A 22,269-nucleotide genomic window follows, 5' to 3' on the forward strand; every position below is an offset into this window, starting at 1 on the left:
TCTTCCGCAAAATTAAGTCATGTTCTAGTAGTCCTCACTGCTCTTTGAATTATCCGCACTAAATATTCACACTAATGAATTACATAGGTTAATTTGTGGAATATGGAGTTATTTTTGTGCCACTATTCTGATCGCACATTAAAAAATAATTGCAGGTGCAAGTGTTGCATTTTGAGGAGAAATTTATTTTGAGCGAAGAAAAGCTAAATTTGAGTGAAAAAAATTCATTGCTGCGTGCAAAAAATGTATTTCAGTGTTTGCTATTACCCATACGGAAAAGAAATAGTAAAAACTTATATGTGATTACTCATGAAAGTGGCCACTTTCATGAGTAAATCATATAAGGCTTACATGATTTACTCATGAAAGTGGTCACTTTCGCATTACTTTCATACATTGTTTTAGTAAGTATCCAAAACATACAAGTTTCATTATATAATTTTTCAAGGGATCTTATATCTTGTATGCTTTTCATACAAGTTTCACGCAAGACAGATACAAACTTTATAAGATTTATATCTTTTCCATATGGGTATCCACACACACAACAGCAGCCCCTCTCACTCAGTTTTTGCATTTGCGCTTGCTCGCAACGTGTTGCTCGCGCTCTCAACATTTCTGCCCGTGCGCGCTCAACTCTTTCTGTACACCGTTATATTTGTGCCACAAAACCAGCCAATCACAGACTTGGATGCAAAAAAATCTGGTCATAAAGGTCAGTAAGGTCAGTAAGGACAAAAAGGTAATATATTGTCCTTACTATTTCAATTTTGTATTATCCAGATGTTTTTATGAACTGCACAGGTAACTTGGACAACAGTTTTATGTACAAATATACTTGTGTGCATCACAGCATCAGCATCCAAGCAGTTACGCAGCAGCAGGAACAAAACTGAGCATATTGGCGGAGTGACGGCTGGATTAAGATAAATGCCTCTCATAACAAAAAGTGCAAAAAGAAAAGATTCCATATTTGCTAATGTTTACACGTCATATATTTGATCTGCCAAATAAACAGAAAAAACAGGTGGAAATGTCTGTGCAGATGGTTTCGGTGATATTTTTGCAGCAGTCTTATACGCGACAGTTCCACTAATTTATGAGTAATAGAGATATAAATCTTCTCAGGGAAGAAGAAAGTGATGACAAAAGTGCTGTGTTGGGGGTTTTTTGTAGTTCGTGGATTTACAGAATCTCTGTAGTCACTCGAGGACACTAAATCATTTTCACAGCTGCATTTTTTTTAAGTGTTTATTTATTTATTCATTTTTGTGTTTTAGTGAGCTAGTTTGGATAAAACAGAGCGACATTCTGAGTGTGGCACTTTCATTTTCTATCTTTGCAAAAACTTGAAATTACTATTGTAACTGTTGCTGATAATGGAAACAGCACAAGCTCTGTTAAGTGCGTTCCAATTGGAAAGCCCTTAACTCACTAAAATTGCAGTCAAAAATTGGCTTTCGAATGCAACCATTAAAGCTTTTGTGGTATTGTCTGTATTATCTTTTTCTGCAAATGGTATGCAGCTGCCTATTTTCAAATCAGCACATTGCTATTTCATTTTGTTCAAGAATTTATGAGGTGACAGTGGACAAACTAGGCTGTTTGTAACCAAAATGTAAAACAAATTTGCCAGATGGGAATTGTTATGTCTTTGAATGACCTGAGTAGTTACGAAAGAATGATCAGGAAACAACTAGCTCTTGCTAGAAATAATTAGAAGCGAAACATGAGCATGCATGTGGCTGTATTGTTGTTTTAAATCCTGTTTTGGTGAGATGCTGGTTAACAGTTGAGAGGCATTTCTGAGCAGCTCTCTGCTCTCTCTTCACAGAGCAGTCGTAAGTCATGATTACAGTTTTTAAATAGGAATTCAAGGCCTATATATGTCCAAGCCCTGTGACAATGGCTCCGACAGCGTCAGTAGCAGTATCAACAACTGCAGGCTTCATTTCTTGGAGATTTTACTGGAAGCTTTCTCTGTAATGCCTCACTTTCCAGACTCTGACAGGGGGTGACACCTTTAAATGTTGCATTCAGCTTTGCATAAAGAAAGAATAGTCCGGCCCACACTAAAATTAGCATTATGTTTGAATGCTTCTGGGGAATTGGAAGCAGACTTTGATACTGTGAAAAGGTGAGGTATGCAGAGAAACATTGTCATGAATTAGATTGCCTATCAAGCAGTTCTTTGAATTATGCATCGCCTGTGCATGCAGTCCCATACAGCTCTGTCATTATTTCTACAACACAATGCTGAAGATTCCTGTTGCTTAAAAGTTTGCCACAAATTAAATAAGTTCGATCTGCATCGTGACAGTTACACATACAAAATTATTTTTTCTACTCGATTTTAGGTTTTTTGGAGGGTTTCCATCAATATTTGTGGAGATGATAAAGCGAAAAATATGACATTTCTTCTACAGTCAAACTAATTGTCAAACCCTTGTTTGTGATATTTTTTATGTGCAGAGGTGATCGGCATTACAGCATTAAACCAAAAAGCAAGGCAGAAAATGGAGCTGTAAAAGATCGGAGCTATGATAAACAAGTCAACCACTGTACCCGAACCTCCTCACAATGATTCTGCCTTCAGTAAGTGAACAATGAGGAAAAACAGTCTGGACTGTTTGGATCCACGGAGGCACCCCCTGTAACAAATCCTCTGTCATCAAGTTGTAACACCAGTGGCATTATGTGGTCCAAAGGCTTGGCTAAGCTGGTGTTCAGTCATAGTACAAACTAAATCGTTATGGATGACTGATCTACGGGCAATCTGACAGCAGCGCTTTTAGAAAGGTCAAAGGCTGAAAATGATCGTTGGGATCTATCGTTCTGCTAAGTTTTAAAACAAAGTCAGCATAGCGTTAACAGCTGTAAAATTCGACTTTCAAACAATATTTGGACTCATAGGTGGCACGCAGTGTTCTGTGGATGGCAAAAAACATCTGTTAGCCTTGAATAACACATCGTCTCCACTTCACCTGGATCTCTACTGCTGTGCGTGGAAGAGCTGCCTGAGACACACCTGCAGTGACAGAGTTATTTTGGTGTACGCTTTTTTCTTCATCCTCCATCAGTCTTTACAGTTGTTGAATGTGGCGATGGAGCCCGTCCTAGCTGTTACCATCTACCTAGCTAACATAGTCTAACCTGATGTTCAGCTGTGAAGTTTTATAAATGTGCAGTTACTGGTGCTGGACATATTTTATATTCCACAAATTATTATGTAAATTGTTATTATTATTCTGCCATGTGCCGCCTGTTGAAGAGAGATAGTTCTGGATTAAAAATTTCATATTAATGCATATGAGTCATATGATTAGAACTATGACTGGAAAGGACACACTACCCCCGCATACACTTGCCAATCCTACTAGTAGCCAATAACATAACATAACAAGCCACTTGAAAAACTCTTCAGCAGTATTTAAAAAATTCTAATGATTTATAAAATTATGAATGCTGTATCTGTATCCCACCCACCACTAATGTCTAGTGCAGCCATTCCCAAAGTCAGTAGTGCTGCGATCCACTTCCCAAGGTGCCCACCCAGTCTTTCCTTTGCCCAAAAAGCAAAAGAAAGTCATGTATTTCCTTAAAAGTTGGTTTCAAATAACATAAACAGCACAGGCTATTGGCTCTAAATTGCTAATTCTACCCAGTCATATGAAAAGTGTTAAGGCCAATGTGTGACCGACCTGCCACTGGGACACAAACTTCAATACAAGAGCAACATAATATCCCAAACTAATCAACTCCTATTACCAGTATTAATTCACTGTTTATATAAATACATTTATATACTGTAAATCGGTAGTTGTACATACTTGTAAGCAAACTGTTATCGTTGCAGCCCACCTGCAGTACCTTCACACCCCACTAGGGGGTCCTGGCCAACACTTTGGGAGACACTGGTTTAGTGTTTGTAATTTTGCTTTAATAATATCTTTTCTTACTCTTTATTCTATCAGTGAGCCTCATGCCTCTGATTCCTGGTAAACTTCACTTCAGCAGTGTTTTGGCTCATTGTCCTGTTGCTGCTGCAGAATGATGTATTAGTCATGCTGGTTACCTGTTGCCTTGAATTGTGAAGAAAATGACAAAAGTGACTTTTGTAAATATTCCCCCACATCATTATAACGTATAACACTTCCAATATCCGTACTCCTTTTCTGCATCTCTTAAAAATGGAACCAAAAAGCTTTCATTCTTGTCACATATCAAACCATCACACCAAAGTCTTTGGACTAATCTAATTTCGATTCCCTCTTCTTCTTGGCCCAATCAGTTATCTTCCTTCCATACGTCTCCCTGAGCAGTCGTTTTGCTGCACCAATTCAACTGTGAATACCTGATTCACGTTTTCTCCTTTGAACAGTTGAAAAGTGGTGATGTGAGCTCTAATCCAAGCTGTTGTTGTGGTTTCTGAGGCTGTAATTCTAATGAACTTCTCCTCTGCAGGAGAGAAACCTCTTGGCCTTTCTTTTCTGGGCTGTACTCAAAAAAGCTTGTTTAAATTACAGCCAGGAGTATCACAATATTCTTTTAAAAATGAAATATTGACATACATTTGAAGATAAGCTAGTGTTGTAAATAACTGTGTAATTGTGCCTAATACATGTATATGTCCAGTTTAAATGAAATGTTAGCAGTGGTCCAGTGTTACCTTAGTTCAATCTCCCACATCTCCCACAGCTTAAGTTCATTAGTGCGATAACTTCCTGGTCGGGGAAGGCTCCAATGATTCAGTATTCTGCTTCACTCGGACAGGCATGGAAACTCAATAAGGAAGTGGGAAGGGAAAAAAAGATGTACTTGACTTCCTGATAATATATTAATGTCATCATCCAGCTCCAAGTCCCATACTTTTAGATGATGATTCAGCTGTATGCTGCAGTGTGTGTGAATGCTGTAGAGCTCATTATCCACAACTTACAGCAGAAGATGAGAAGTGTCTGCTGTCCTCACTGTGCTGAGACCTAATCTCTACCCCATGTCATTAAATAATGCTCGATTTCATGTGATTTCACTGTAACTGCTTAGACATATATTGAGTCTCCTCTTACACAGTAATTCTATGTCACAGGTTGTAAGTCGGAACATCTTTTCTAAATTTGTCATGTAATGGGCTACAGGAGTATCTGTCTGCCAGAGTTAAGGCACGTAACATAATCACTACTTATATTCAGATTTAAGGTCATGTTATAACATTTTTCTTTATGTCAGGGAAACTAAATCTTTGGTTGCCATCAGTATGTGTGCTACTTTAAGCACACAGGAGGCCTAAAATATGGGCGGGTTCTTATAGAACACTGTTGTACTCTACACTCACTTTATACAACATGCCTCATTCACACACCAGCCAGGGATCGAACCAGAGACGCATTTACTTTGTATTTAATGAAGGAGGTCAAGATGTACAGTAGATTCCTGCAGTGCAAGTTTGAAATGTTGTCCCTGACCATTTCTTTGTATTTATATTTGTTGTTGTTTTTTTTATATATATATTATTTGAATAAAGTCAGGATTTGGTATGACCACCTTTATTCTTCAACAAAATTGTAAAGTCAAGTTTTCTTGCAAAAAGCTTTCCTGCCTGTCAAATTTCACATTTATCACTGGCTTTATATGCATTCAGCTGAATAGATGGGAACAAATTCAGCTAAAGAAATAGCAAGAAAGTGCCTAGGGATACCAATTATAATTAGTGTAAAAAAAAACTGGTGTAAAATGTGTAGACACACCTCAGGTTCATTCCTTTATTATGATTGAATAAGTTGCAGGTCAGTGTTGGCTTAAGAACCAAACAAAACAACACTCCTCTGGAAACTTTTAGCCTGGAGACGTGTTGCTCAAGACCACAAATTACAGCAAAGTACCTTTGCAGAGTACTAGAAGTAATGTCAGATACTGTTCAACTCTTTGAATCTTCACCCTGCCTGTCTCATAAACTGTCATGGTTTGTGTTGTGGCAAAGGCAAGGACCCAAATGCAGGACTCATACACAGAAAAGTAAACTCAAAGCAGCAGCTTTATTTGCTGGGAAAATCTCTAACACCGAATACAAGAAAACAAAACTAGAAAACTAACAGAGAACTAGGAATTAGTCAGGAGCACAGAGGACACATGCAGTACTGACAGGGTAAATGATGGTTAAAGACGCAACAACGGACCGAGGAAAACACAGGGCTTAAATACACAAGGGAGTAACAAGGGAATTAGAAACAGCAGGGAAACACAGCTGGGACTAATCTAACATAATGAGACCGGGGAGGAAGCAAAACTGAATACAAAGGAAAAGGAAGTATCAAAATAAAACAGGAAGACGCACAGACCGAAACCCAGACTCAAGACATGCAAGCTTAACACAGGGACACGGGAACAGAGACTAAACAAAGACTAAGATAAACACTGAGGGAGGGAGAACTGAGATCAAATCAAATCAAATCAAATCACTTTTATTGTCACATCACATGTGCAGGCACACTGGCACAGCACATGCGAGTGAAATTCTTGTGTGCGAGCCCCACAAGCAACAGAGATGTGCAAACACAACAACACAACAACACAAACGAGCAAAATACAAGAATGGCCAACCTGAAACTAATAAATATATGTACAATATATAATAGTGTATGCATTTCTGGATGTGTATACTAAATATTTTCCTACGTGTGTGTGTGTGTGTGTGTGTGTGTGTGTGTGTGTGTGTGTGTGTGTGTGTGTGTGTATACACATTTTTACAAATTAAATAGTAAAAATAAAATAAAAATAAAATAAAAATAAAATAATAATAATAATAATAATAATAATAATAAAATATATAAAATATACAGAGTTGAATATGTGCAAAACAAGTGGCATTTATATACAGTGTGGAGTGCATAATGTTGAAGTTCCAGTAGTGAAGCTGAGGTGTCTATGACGTGTTCAGCAGTCTGATGGCCTGATGGAAAAAGCTGTCTCTCAGTCTGCTGGTACGGGACCGGATGCTGCAGAACCTCCTTCCTGATGGAAGCAGTCTGAACAGTTTATGGCTGGGGTGACTGGAGTCCTTGATGATCCTCCCCGCTTTCCTCAGGCACCGCTTCCTGTAGATGTCTTGGAGGGAGGGAAGCTCACCTCCAATTATCCGTTCAGAGCACCGCACTACTCGCTGGAGAGCTTTGCAGTTGTAGGCGGTGCTGTTGCCATACCAGGTGGTGATGCATCCAGTGAGGATGCTCTCAATGGCACAGTGATAGAAGGTCCTGAGGATGCGGGGGCTCATGCCGAATCTTTTCAGTCTCCTGAGAAAGAAGAGGCGCTGCTGCGCCTTCTTCACTGTTTTGTTTGTGTGTACTGACCACGTAAGATCCTCAGCCAGATGTACTCCAAGGAACCGGAAGCTGCTCACTCTCTCCACAGCAGCGCCGTTGATGGTGATGGGGGTGTGTACTTCTCTGCACCTCCGGAAGTCCACTATCAACTCCTTTGTCTTTGCGACGTTGAGGGTGAGATGGTTGTCTTGACACCAGTGGGTCAGGGCGCTGACCTCCTCCCTGTAAGCCGTCTCATCACCGTTGGTGATAAGACCCACCACTGTAGTGTCGTCCGCAAACTTCACAATGATGTTGGAGCTGTTAGTGGCTGTGCAGTCGTAGGTGTAGAGTGAGTACAGGAGAGGGCTCAGTACACACCCCTGTGGAGCACCAGTGTTCAGTGTGATGGGGGATGAGGTGATGCTGCCCAGTCTGACCACCTGGCGTCTGTCAGACAGGAAGCTAAGGATCCAGCTGCAGAGGGAGCTGCTCAGTCCTAGATCCTGCAGTTTCCTGTCCAGCTTCGAGGGAACGATGGTATTGAATGCTGAGCTGTAATCTACAAACAGCATTCTCACATACGTGTCTCTCTTCTCCAGGTGTGACAGGGCAGTGTGTAGTGTCAGGGCTATGGCATCATCAGTGGACCTGTTGTGGCGGTATGCAAACTGTAGAGGGTCCAGTGAGTCGGGTAGTGCAGAGCAGATGAAGTCCCTGACCAGCTTCTCGAAGCATTTGCTTACGATGGGGGTCAGGGCTACAGGTCGCCAGTCGTTCAATGAGGAGATGGTGGAGGATTTGGGTACAGGGACGATGGTGGCCATTTTGAAGCAGGCTGGGACTACAGACAGAGAGAGGGAAAGGTTGAAGATATGCGTGAACACTCCAGCCAGCTGAGCCGCGCATGACCTGAGGACGCGGCCGGGAATCCCGTCCGGACCAGTAGCTTTGCGTGCGTTCACCTTCCCGAAGCACTTCCGCACATCCTCCTCAGACACAGTGTGCGCACTGACGTCATCCGCGGTGCGCACACTGTCCGGTCTCATGGTGTTCGCTGTGTCGAATCTAGCGTAGAATACGTTTAGATCCTCACATAGAGAGGCCGTGGTCTGCGGTGTGCTGGTTTTCCCTCTAAAGTCTGTGATCGTGTTTAGTCCCTGCCACATACTCCGAGGGTTGTCAAACTGTTGCTCCACCCTGTCCCTGTACTCACGTTTGGCTGCTTTGATCGTCTTCCGGAGTTGGTAATGTGCGTGTTTGTAGTCCGATGTGTTCGTGGAGGCAAAGGCGGTGTTCCGTGCCGCGCGAACATCTCCGTTAATCCAGGGTTTTTGATTTGGGAAGGATTTGACTGTTCTGGATGGGACGACATCTTCCACGCATTTCCTGATAAATCCACAGACTGAGTCTGTGTATTCATCAATGTCTCTGGCGGCCACGTGAAACATTTCCCAGTCCGCGTGATCAAAACAGTCCCGCAGCGCAGACTCCGATTGGTCCGTCCAACAGTGCACCGCCCTCCGGGTTGGAGCTTCCTGTTTCAGCTTCTGCCTGTAGGCGGGCAGGAGCAGGATGGAGCAGTGATCTGATTGGCCGAATGGGGCGCGGGGGAGGGCTTTGTACGCATCCCGGAAAGAGGTGTAACAGTGGTCGAGTTGCCGGTTTCCACGTGTGTTGAAAAGGATGTGTTGATGGAGTTTTGGTGAGACTTTCTTCAGGTTTCCCTTATTAAAGTCTCCGGCTGTGATAAACGCTGCCTCTGGGTGTGCGGTTTCCTCACTGCTGATCGCGCTGCACAGTTCCCTGAGTGCACGGTCAGTGTCGGCTTGTGGGGGAATGTAAACAGCCGTAATAATCACTGCTGTAAATTCCCTCGGTAGCCAGAATGGCCGGCACTTAATCATCAGGTACTCCAGGTCCGGTGAGCAGAAGGATTTGACCGGGTGCACGTTCGCATAATCACACCAGCTGTTGTTGATCATGAAACACACACCACCGCCTCTGCTTTTCCCAGTAAGATCCTGTGACCTGTCCGCGGGGTGCACAGAGAACCCCGGCAGTTGTATTGCGGAGTCCGGTACTTTGTCCGATAGCCAGGTTTCTGTGAGGCAGATCACGCAGCAGTCCCGCATCTCTCGCTGGAATGAGATCCGTGCCCGAAGCTCGCACAGCTTGTTCTCCAGAGACTGCATATTAGCCAGTAATAAACTGGGTAACGGTGGTCTGTAAGTGCGCCGTCTCAGTCGAACCAGAACGCCAGATCTTCTCCCTCTGCGTCGGCGTTTGCGGCCTCCAGGGCCAGAGAACAAAGGCGTCTCAGGTGAGATGAATGGGGGGTCTGCAAACGGAGCGTCCGTGTTGCAAAACTTGAACTCCGGAAAGTTATAAGAAAGACCGTCTTTTATGTCCAGTAAGGTTTGTCGGTCGTACACAAGGAGACAAGTGCTGCTCGTGAAAAAATAAAGGAAAAGTAAATTTAAACACAGAAGAAAGCCGTTGCTTGGGGGAGCTCGCGACGAGGCTGCCATACTCGGCGCCATCTTGAACCAAACCATCAGTGAGAACGTAAGAAATAAAGATAACAAAAACCATGAATAACAATAAACAAAGATTATTAATTCAGAACCTGAAACACAAATACTGTGACATAAACTGTTGTTGGTCCCATTCAATCATACGTATAGCACCTGTCACCACCACTTTTACATTCTTCCCCCGCTAAGAGTTGCTGTGGAGATGTAATCGAGTCATCTTCTCTATCAGCAAAACAGATAAAAGAACAATAGAAAAACGTTAGCTGTTGTAGACTGTGAAACTCAAGAGTGTCTGAATCACAGCACACATACACTACACAACAGACAGACTGACTGACAGCTTTAAATCTGCCCCAAAATGCAACATGTTTGCTCTTAGCATGATTCATATTTCTTTGCTGATATCAAGACTTTAGTTAGATTGCCTGGATAATGATAGCTTAAGCATTAAACTTAAACTAAGAACCTTCATGGACATTTAAAGTATTAAAAACATAAGCAGAGTATAAGTAATTTCCACTTTATGTTGACCTGTGCTTAGTTTCTCTTGTGGTTTCTGAAAGTAAAAGAAAAAGAAAGCAAGGTTCAAGGCGGCAGCTAACATGTTTCACTTAATGGTTTGTATTTCCTTCCATTTTTCAAATATTAAGAAAATGCTACGTTATGTAGATATCTGCAGTGAAGTGTGAATCATGCATCAGAAGTAGTAATAAGAAGACTTAAATATAGCCCATTTTTCAACAACACTGAGGACTGAGCTACAAAAGTGCACCCGCTGTGTTCTTCTGTTTTTCTTTCTTTCTTTTTTAAAACTCTGTAATGTAGCTGTTTGTTTCTGTAAACATAACCGCTGTTTGTCTGTCAAACCACTTTTATGCCTGAACTACCAAACTACATGATAAAACCAGGTAAAGAGGCGGAGCTTAGGCCAAGGAAGAACCAATCTGTGTGACAGAACATTGAGCATTAGCTCGTGATCTCAGTTTCTTCATCTGTTTAGGTTTGGTTTCGGGGTTTTTTTCTACATGCTGAACCCACAGTGACATTTTGTCCTCTGTCCTTCCCCTTAGCCCCAACCAGTTGTGGCAGATGCCCCCCGAGCCTGGTTCTGCTCGATGTTTCTCCCTGTTAACCTGGAGTTTTTCGTTCCCACGTTCACCAAATCGCTTGCTCGTGCCTAATTTTGGGGGTTTTCTCAGTATTATTGGAGGGTCTTAACCTCACAATATAAAGATTGAGGTGTCAGTTACTGTGATTTGGTGCTATATAAGTAAAACTGAACTGAATTGAAATCTCTTTTGTGAGTTGGAAGGATTAAACACAAGAGCAGATACAGGATACCTGCCATATAAATTATAAAAGTACCAAGCACAGCTTACTCTCCCATGTTATGTTCTGATGCAACATAACATCAGAAACTGTATGTGTATTATAATGAAGCCTCTGGGCTGGACTGAGGGTCTTAGCAGGATGCTGGTCAGGGGGTCGCTTTAAAAACTGCAACCTCAAGACTCGCCTCGCTTCCAGCTCTTCACCAGTGTGAGGTTATGTTCCCTTCTCATTTATGTGCAACACTATATATCTGTTTCTTATTTGTCTTAACCTATTAATCGTGCATGCCTTTAAACACACACACACACACACACATATACAGTGGGGCAAAAAAGTATTTAGTCAGCCACCGATTGTGCAAGTTCCCCCACCTAAAATGATGACAGAGGTCAGTAATTTGCACCAGAGGTACACTTCAACTGTGAGAGACAGAATGTGAAAAAAAAAATCCATGAATTCACATGGTAGGATTTGTAAAGAATTTATTCGTAAATTAGGGTGGAAAATAAGTATTTGGTCACCTCAAACAAGGAAAATCTCTGGCTCTCACAGACCTGTAACGTCTTCTGTAAGAAGCTTTTCTGTCCCCCACTCTTTACCTGTATGAATGGCACCTGTTTGAACTCATCATCTGTATAAAAGACACCTGTCCACAGCCTCAAACAGTCAGACTCCAAACTCCGCCATGGCCAAGACCAAAGAGCTTTCGAAGGACACCAGGAAAAGTATTGTAGACCTGCACCAGACTGGGAAGAGTGAATCTACAATAGGCAAGCAGCTTGGTGTGAAAAAATCAACTGTGGGAGCAATCATCAGAAAATGGAAGACATACAGGACCACTGATAATCTCCCACGATCTGGGGCTCCACGCAAGATCTCATCCCGTGGGGTCAAAATGATCATGAGAACGGTGAGCAAAGATCCCAGAACCACACGGGGGGACCTGGTGAATGACCTGCAGAGAGCTGGGACCAAAGTAACAAAGGTCACCGTCAGTAACACACTACAATGGCAGGGAATCAAATCCCGCAGTGCCAGACGTGTTCCGCTGCTGAAGCCAGTGCATGTCCAGGCCTGTCTGAAGTGTGCCAGAGAGCACATGGATGATACAGCAGAGGATTGGGAGAATGTCATGTGGTCAGATGAAACCAAAGTAGAACTTTTTGGTATAAACTCAACTCGTCGTGTTTGGAGGACGAAGAATACTGAGTTGCATCCCAAGAACACCATACCTACTGTGAAGCATGGGGGTGGAAACATCATGCTATGGGGCTGTTTTTCTGCCAAGGGGACAGGACGACTGATCCGTGTTAAGGACAGAATGAATGGGGCCATGTATCGTGAGATTTTGAGCCAAAACCTCCTTCCATCAGTGAGAACTTTGAAGATGAAACGAGGCTGGGTCTTCCAACATGACAATGATCCAAAACACACCGCCCGGGCAACAAAGGAGTGGCTCCGTAAGAAGCATTTGAAAGTCCTGGAGTGGCCTAGCCAGTCTCCAGACCTCAACCCCATAGAAAATCTGTGGCGGGAGTTGAAAGTCCGTGTTGCTCGGCGACAGCCCCAAAACATCACTGCTCTCGAGAAGATCTGCATGGAGGAATGGGCCAAAATACCAGCTACTGTGTGTGCAAACCTGGTAAAGACCTATAGTAAACGTTTGACCTCTGTTATTGCCAACAAAGGTTATGTTACAAAGTATTGAGTTGTATTTTTGTTATTGACCCAATACTTATTTTCCACCCTGATTTACGAATAAATTCTTTACAAATCCTACCATGTGGATTCATGGATTTTTTTTTTTTTCACATTCTGTCTCTCACAGTTGAAGTGTACCTCTGGTGCAAATTACTGACCTCTGTCATCATTTTAGGTGGGGGAACTTGCACAATCGGTGGCTGACTAAATACTTTTTTGCCCCACTGTATATATATGTACACTCCCAACAGCACATCAGATGTGAAATACACCTCCATAATTTATCTCACAATTTTAGCCTTGTGTACCTTCATTGTAAATGTTTGATGTCACAAGCTGTTCTGCAGTCTGTCTTTTGTTTGGTTACAATATACAAAGAAAAGAAAACAAATTCCTTCAGTCACTCTACCAGCAACAGTGTTCAGGTTAAATGTTTTTAGCGGCTATGAGCCCAGACGTCTAAAAAGAGACAGGCTTATAAATTAAAAATGATTTTCTTTGCTTTTAGAGGGGGTTTTTTGTATTGTTTTGGGTTTTTTTACTTTTTTACAGAACCATTATTCTTTGCAATTTGGCAAAACATTCAATATAAAATAGCACCTCTCCATAAAAACCCGAGCTCACTGATATCAGATGGAACCGACTGATTCCGACTGACTTTGGTTGCGATTTGCAACAAAGAAATACGAATTGCTTTCCTCAAGCGGCCTTAACGGCTGCTTTAACGAAGTAACTAAGACTTCTTTTGTGCCATTTACAACAAAGAGAAACTGACTGATTGCACCTCTGCAGGGGTAAATGATCCTAACATCACTGGGCAAATAAATAAATTAACAAATAAAAATGAGTTGTCTGAAGCAAATGCAAACATTTTTCTCGATAATAGTCCAACATAAATCTATCCCTATACCCTATTACCACCTAAATAGAAGCTGAAGACACGTCTTACTTCAAATCATTCTTCCCTGTGCTCGGTGTCGTGACAGGCAGTTCAAATTGATATGTTTTGCCTGCTTTGTGGTTTTGCCCTCTCAAAGACTTAAAGCAGCAATAACCTGTTTCTGCCGCTGACTAATTGGCTGCTTGGCAAACAGGCTGGTGGATAAGTTTTGTCTTTCCTTGCTGTCCCACAGAGAGCAGCGTCCTACAGAGCCCCGTCTTTACCAAGCAGCCTGGCAGCATCGTGTATCCTGTGGAGAATGTGGAGAAAAACCGAGAGGTGGTGTTCAGCTGCGAGGCCGAGGGAAGCCCACCTCCCATGTACCGGTGAGTGCGTGACTGCAGTCCTTTATCTCTCTCTTCCTCCTCTCCCTGTTGATGCTGCATGCTTTTATACAAGTGATAGTCTCAATATCTTTCAATTTTTTGACATCATGTCGCGGACAAATGTCTCCATTTTGTCTTCAGCAGTCCCCGTCGCATTTTGGCAGCTGAAAATGCCACTGAGAGAGGACTGTGGCAAAACTCGTGTGCCCACAAATCCTGCAGCACACTTGCATTTCTGTACAGAACAGTCACCTGATTCTTTGCGCTAAAAGGCAGTTTGCTTTTTCTTAACACCTGTTATCTCCATGTCTCCCCTCTTCGTAGAACCGTTATTTAGTCTGTGGACATTTGATCTTTTTCCCTGATAATAATATATTTTTTACAGAAAGTGCAATATATCCTTCTTCTTACTGCTTTGAATCAAAGCTGTTTGTTTCTGGGGTACAAAGATGTGATGTTCAGGGTAGGAACCCATAAATAAAAAGAGAAAAAGGTCTAATCTCATAATATTTTGTCAATTTGGCAGTGATAGTGACGTCTTTTAAAAGTACAAATCAAATATCACACGTGACAAATTCCAAAGGCTCAACTGATGAGTAAATAATTACACGAGACTTATCCTCACACATTATCCTCACACATACATGTCGTCTGTGAACCAGAAAGCAGCAAGTTTCTAATCAGCAAAGCCCGAAGTTGTTCCATTGACAGTGAATTAGATTTGGCCATCGTGGATTCAGAACATGTTTAAACGCCTTACATGTTGAGCATATTCCTGATAGTTAAAAGAGGTGTGCATACCTTGTACAGGTGTACAGATGTGGAACTCCAGCTGCTGTTCACTGTGAATGTAACCGCTCTTAGGATTACTCTCCTGATGCATCAACAACATAGTCTTGGTTCTGGTTCTACTTGTTCATCCATGAAAAATCAAGTCTAAGCTGATCAGGATCATAGGCATATATTACATAAATTCTGTTTTACAGTGGATTTTTCCTTCTACCCCCTGCCGGAAACATGTGTTGCCAATCTGTAGTCTGTGAATGCATGCTAATCTCCACTTGCTCTCCTCTCAGACGTCTTCTCTCTGCTGCAGAGTTCAAAGAGATCCCTGTTTTTATGTCTCTCTTTATTTCCTCCTCACCTCCACCATTAGTCTATTGAAAGGTTGTTTCGTTGTAAGTAAAAGTTGAAATCTATTGTATTTGCTGACTGAAATTACTGTAGAGCCATTTGGAAGCAGTAGTACATTTAATACTTGGGACTTAGCCAGCTTAGAGAATGACCTAATCAGCTGTTTCCTGTCAAGGTCGCTGTGTGGTCCTGTCAGAGCTGCCGCTGCCTCTTAGAGACGTGTTGCAACACACACACAGACAGGAACTAAATCATACTCAAAGTTCATTAATTGCGTGTCACACAGCTGTAAACTCTGACAGCTCGTGCCGCAGTGTTTACATGGAGCAGAGACATGTGCACAGTGTTGTCTGCAGCAAATCCAGATGAAGAGGAGAGGAAGATTGTAGCTAATAAATCGAATTTCAGGCACTCAAGCGTGTGGTTAAACATGCCGATAATAATAATATAGCAACACAGCATTAATAATTAGACACTTCTCGAAAACAGACTTTCTTCCTTGTAAGAGTTAGATGAGAAAATTGACACGTCACTCTGCACTCTGGGTTCTAAAAGTGATATTTAAAGTATGAAAGAATAACTGCAACCCCAGCTGATTGAAATTACTATTACACAGCATACTCGACAAAAAGACCTAAATCTTTATTAGTGATCCAGAAACTTAAACACTGCAAATAAATACAGCAGCTCCTTAACTTGGTGCATAAACACCGAAAATACAGCTAACCTGCTCTGTCTGACGCGAATGAAATACACCCATCATCAGCTGAGTCTATTGCACTAACTGCACCTACTCGTGCTGACAGACTGGTGCTTTCGCATGTACCTTATTACATTTGCAAGGTGAGTCTGCCCGTAAAAATAAATAAAAACCACCATTTAGCTAATCTCCCTTCAAGGCTGTAACCTTGTGCACAGCTGGACCCCTTTTCAATCACTCCACTTAGGTCCAGCTCTCCCGTGATTTAAAAAGGGACCTGATCTCATACGTAGAGCAGGCATTAATGTCTGTGCCAAACTGATCTGACTTAGATGTCAAGAATCATCACTGGCGATTATGGCTGGTTACAACCAGGAGCATCGTTTTTAAGTTGAGGAACCAACACTGGCCAAGCCTGAAGCATTTTAAAAAGAGGAAGAGTGCATGAAATGGTGCAGAGCGGCACAAAAACTGACTTGACCAGATCAGCCACTTATAAATCAGTTGTGGCATTTTTTGTGTTTTTCTTTTTTCTTTGAAGAACTTTCTGATTGAATATTGCTCCAAAAGAAAACACTGACTGGTTCAGTTTTTGGTAACAAGAGTAGAAATATCCCGATCCAAAAGGGTTTGTAATGGAAATCCATCCTAGTCAAGGTTAACTTCTTGGCCATCTCACAGCCACAGCAGTAATGATGCCCTAACATCAAATCACGAGTAGTTCAGTAGACAGGAAGCAGCATGTGAGGCTGGGAAAGAATGTCTCGGACTCCCAGACCATCAGCACCGGCTCCCCTCAGGGCTGTGTTCTTTCTCCTCTGCTCTTCTCCCTGTATACCAACTGCTGCACCTCCACCCACCAGTCTGTCAAGCTAATCAAGTTTGCAGATGACACCACCGTTATTGGACTCATCTCGGACGGGGATGAGTCTGCCTACAGGAGGGAGGTTGAACGTCTGGTGTCCTGGTGCAGCCGCAACAACCTGGTGCTGAATGCCCAGAAGACAGTGGAGATTATTGTGGACTTCAGGAAGCACACAGCTCCACTCCCCCCCATCATCCTGACTGAGACCCCCATCACCTCTGTGGACTCATTCCGCTTCCTGGGTACCACCATCACCCAGGACCTGAAGTGGGAGCCCACCATCACCTCTGTCATTAAGAAAGCCCAGCAGAGGATGTACTTCCTGAGGCAGCTGAAGAAATTCAACCTGCCAACACGGACGATGATGCAATTCTACACTGCAATCATCGAGTCCATCCTCACCTCCTCCATCACCGTGTGGTACGCTGGAGCCACTATCAGGGACAAACAGAGACTGCAGCGTGTTGTGCGCTCTGCTGAGAAGGTGATTGGCTGCAGACTCCCATCTCTGCAGGACCTGTACACCTCCAGGACACTGGGGGGTGCAGCTCGGATCTCAGCTGACCCTTCTCACCCTGGACACAGTCTGTTTGACCTGCTCCCCTCAGGCAGGAGGCTCCGGTCCATTCGCACCAGAACCTCTCGCCATAAGAACAGTTTCTTCCCCTCTGCTGTTGGACACATGAACAATAAACGTACGACTGTTCCCACCCCTAACACATGACCCTACACTGTGTTCACTGCATCATTCTGCATCAAACTGTTCAGACTGCTTCCATCAGGAAGGAGGTTCTGCAGCATCCGGTCCCGTACCAGCAGACTGAGAGACAGCTTTTTCCATCAGGCCATCAGACTGCTGAACACGTCATAGACACCTCAGCTTCACTACTGGAACTTCAACATTATGCACTCCACACTGTATATAAATGCCACTTGTTTTGCACATATTCAACTCTGTATATTTTATATATTTTATTATTATTTTTTTTTTTTATTTTTTATTTTTTTTATTTTTTTTTTTTACTATTTAATTTGTGTGTGTATACACACACACACACACACACACACACGTAGGAAAATATTTAGTATACACATCCAGAAATGCATACACTATTATATATTGTACATATATTTATTAGTTTCAGGTTGGCCATTCTTGTATTTTGCTCGTTTGTGTTGTTGTGTTGTTGTGTTTGCACATCTCTGTTGCTTGTGGGGCTCGCACACAAGAATTTCACTCGCATGTGCTGTGCCAGTGTGCCTGCACATGTGATGTGACAATAAAAGTGATTTGATTTGATTTGATTTGATCATTCCATGTTTGGCACTGATCACCACCTGCACTCATGTATATATCTATCTACTTAGCACTTTTAATTCTTATTCTTATTTTTATTTATTTATTTATTTTTTCATGTCTATTTATGCGTAATTTATGACAGTATGTTTGCACTGAAGCACCGCAGCAATTTCCTAATGTTGTAAACCTTACCCCGCCTCTCGCCCTATGACAGCTGGGATAGGCTCCAGCGCCCCCCGCGACCCTGAAAAGGATAAGCGGAAGCGAATGGATGGATGGATGTAAACCTGCTCAACATTTGGCAATAAAACCCTTTCTGATTCTGATTCTAATTATACTTGTTGTTTCCTTAAATATTATAACTCACAATTTTTACTTCTGATGGAGTTTTTTATATTCTTTCTATATTCATAGACTATGTTGCTAATCTGAACACTTCCCCCATCACTTCAGCACAGTCACATGCTATTTTAAAGGCATGTCTCATGTCTTTCTGGATACTCATCTCCTTTTAGCTCACAGCAGTCACGCCTGTAATCAAGTCAGACAACCACTGACAAAGTTTCAAAGTCTGCTGACGTGTTGGCTTTTCTTGCTCGCGTCTGTGTGAGCTATGAATGAGCTACGAGTGTCATTAAGACGACGTTACTCCAGATTTTTGGCACTTTTATCAGGCCACATGACGGTTTTAAGACTAAAGTGAGGAAAGAAATGTCAGGGTAGCAGTATACATCACAGGTTAAATAAAATAAAACTAGAAAATCAATCAGCTCTTTGTCTTCCTTTTATTGAACACATTGATTGGCCTTAATATGACTGACTAGACTGACTGTGCGTCGATACAGTGCAGGCTATTTTTATAGTCTTACAATAAATCCCCCCTACCCAGACGGAAGTAGACGCCATATGCCTTGGTATACAAGACACTACACCTCTCATTGGAGCCATTTATATGACACAGCTGCCATCCTCCTTCTCACTGCCTGCAGAGACTCTGGGTTGCTGCCTAGCTTCAAAACACTGCTAAGCTATCTAACTAAAATCTTAACTTTTGGTGGAATGGGGCTTTTTTTCTAAATGTTATATTGGTATGGCCTAAATACTCAGAATACCTGTTATGGACTGAGGGAAAAAGACACTTGAGTATTCAGGTGCTATTCTTTAGAGCCTAAAAAGTGGAACACTGGACTTCTTTAGATCTTTGAAGATTTTTTGCCCCTCCTCCAGGAAGCTTCTTCAGTTCTAGAACAATTCAGTTTTATTTATAAAGCACCGAATCACAACAACAGTCACCTCAAGGGGATTTATATTGTAAGGTAGAGCCTACAATAATACATACAGAGAAAAACCCAACAATCATATGACCCCCTATGAGCAAGCACTTTGGCGACAGTGGGAAGGAAAAACTCCCTTTTAACAGGAAGAATCCTCCGACAGAACCAGGCTCAGGGAGGCTCAGGTTGGGAACCGGTTGTTTTTCAAGCTCTCGAGACAACCATGACTCGGATGACTGGGAACCCACACAGAACATCCAGGTGCTGTAGCTTCCACCTCTAATATTCAAACTTTGGCCTCAATGCCTTCAAGTATATCACTGCTGGGCGCCCACGTAATTGCAGGCCAGCAGATAAGCGAGGTTCGCAGTGTCAATACCAAAGTGGTGTTCAGCTACAAACTCTCCTAGTCGTTCTGTGGTTTGACCTTTGCATAAACAGCCACAGAGGAATCAAATCTGGAGACTGAGTGGGCCGTGTTACAGTTCACCGAACAAAACAGAGAGCACCGTTCGATAAAGAACAGACTCACAACACCTTTTGAAAAAGCACATAAGCTAGTCAGGAGGTATTTAAAGCTCTGGAGCTCTGAATCACACGCAGGCATGTTTTCCTGTTATTTTTTTAAACACCTGTAAATTATTTATAGTTTACGCCACACCTCAGATGACGAGGAGATATTCTTTCCATTTCTAATCCAAGAGTGTGTAATTTAAAACTTTATAGTGTCCCACGGTGGTGTGATGTTTGCATGGCCGTAACACAAAGTAGTAATTTTTAAGCACTTTTAAGCACCGGGCTTAAGAAAAAGAACAGACCGCCTAACATTAACAGCCTCATAAGCCAGATGGTGTGGTATTATGCCACTGTGTGCACGGCCTGTTGTTACATGATTGGATAAAGCATGTGCCTAACAAATGGAACTGCTGTTGTGGCCTGTTTGCCATCATAAATCACTGTAAATAGAATTATTAATTGAGTTTACATGTGTTTGATGTAATCTGTTGCTCTGCTACCCGTGGAGGATACTCAGTGGCACCATGACGAGCGTCGTCTCTCCCGCCACGCTACCTTCTATTGTGGTCCCCGCGCCGGCTTTATCTGGTGTTATACAGAAATATTTGAATATCTGCCACTTAAAGTTTAAAGTTCTAATTGGCTTAAAGTGACAAGAGCTGTCACAGGCTGTATAATTTGTCACAAAAGAACAACGGCGGCTTTGGGCGGGCAATTATCCTTAACTACTACTATGTTTAACGACCACACAACATGGCGCATTTAGGAATACACAATGTCTGCCTCTGACTGGGTAAATTCTTCATTTTCAACAAGAGACATGATTACTCACTCAGATACATCAAAACATTTTCCAGGCTCAATTAGCTATCCAGGCTAATGTTTTCGAAAGGCCCAGATAAAGCGGCGAATCGACGGCTGGCAGGGAAAATCTTTTGCAGCGTTTGGTTTTTCAAGCTGTCACCGATTAAGCCGTTTGACTGCAAATACAATGCCAAGCCTCTCCGAGCAATTACAACTGTGAAAAGGCTGCTTTCATATTTGATGGGATGCCTTTTCAACCTCACAGGAAGCCGCTATCAGAGGGCGATATTGAGGTTTTTGCCGCGTCGCCTCACACTGCCCATCCGTTCAGCTCCTGTTCCACTCGAAGGTGGGACTTAGCCGGGACATATTTATGTTGATTTTAGTTTGTTCCGCTTCAGCTGCAAATGAATCTCTGCTGTAGTCCTGTGAGACCGCAGCCGCCCCTCCTCAGGCTCTTCTCTATTGTGTGTAGTAACAAGGCTCTTGAGAGTGTGCACTTACTTATGAGTGAACTGGAGGAGTGCCATGAAAGACCATTGTGCTACACATTTGGTCTATTAAAAGAATAAAAGTCTGCAGACGCTCTTTGTGAGTGCAGCAATGCCCCAGCCAACAACTATTCTGCTGTGGCTGTGTGTGTGTGTGTGTGTGTGTGTGTGTGTGTGTGTGTGTGTGTGTGTGTGTGTGTGTGTGTGTGTGTGGGTGGGTAGGCGGCTAAGGAGCACAACCCGACACTGTTTCTCATGTAAACAGCTCCTACTTGTTTCATATGGAAGCTCTGTACCTACAGGTGTCTTTGTCCAGGGGACCACATAAGTTGGATTTCCCTGCCACTGAAGGCAAACGAGTGTATTCTATAAGCCACATTATGCTACAAAAGACATAATACAGCAAGAAAATTCCACAACGCCACTATCAGTGCTTTCTTAGAAAGGTTATTATGCCTCAAAGGCTCCAAATTGGCATAACAGGGAAAGTTAAGACAGTACCCCCAAACAGCTTTGTGCAACTTCTGTCTCTTGTACAAAAGGGGCTTTAGCAAAGCCCCTTTTTTCACATCAAAGCTGCTTTCTTTTTTCAGCGGAAAACAATGCTCTGCTTTTCCAGCTGAATGGGAAATCGTTCAGAGAAACTTTTTTTTTTAAATCAAAGCAAAATAAATTTTAAAACTCCTCAAAGAAATAATCAGCTACAAAACCCCTCAAAGCCCAAATCAGATCCGGGTAGTCCATTAACCAATGCCATATTAAATCTTCTTTTCAGGCTTGTTTATCTGTGCTGTACCTTTTTACAGCTGAGATAGTTATACAACATCAATAACAAATGGCAATGTATGAGCTCGTTTCTCTGTCTGTTTTAGGTTTTCTTGCCTTGGTTGAAGCGAGTTATGGCTTGAAGCCATTTTTCTGAAATGACTGATTTTTCTCCCACCTGTGTTTCTTTAATAAGGTGCATCTGTGTGGAGAGATTGGAGAGTCTGTTGCCATTTTAAGTGAATTATACCCTTCGTTGGTCCCGCCCAGTCACCCACTCCTA

General features: G+C 42.4%; 1 protein-coding gene across 3 annotated transcripts in view; it reads left to right on the forward strand.

Moving 5' to 3' along the window:
- cntn4 (contactin 4) overlaps nt 1-22,269 on the forward strand; it is a 200,076-nt gene that overhangs the window by 47,541 nt on the left and 130,266 nt on the right. For 2 of the 3 annotated variants that reach the window (XM_026168944.1, XM_026168946.1), the window contains exon 3: nt 14,005-14,137. In XM_026168944.1, the coding sequence (XP_026024729.1) occupies nt 14,005-14,137 (133 nt within the window). Of the gene's footprint in view, nt 1-2,408; nt 2,596-14,004; nt 14,138-22,269 lie in introns of those variants that run through there. The other variant, XM_026168945.1, reaches the window with a different exon arrangement.

The sequence above is a fragment of the Astatotilapia calliptera genome, chromosome 5 (genome assembly GCF_900246225.1).
Source record: "Astatotilapia calliptera chromosome 5, fAstCal1.2, whole genome shotgun sequence".
Classification (NCBI taxonomy): Eukaryota; Metazoa; Chordata; class Actinopteri; order Cichliformes; family Cichlidae; genus Astatotilapia; species Astatotilapia calliptera.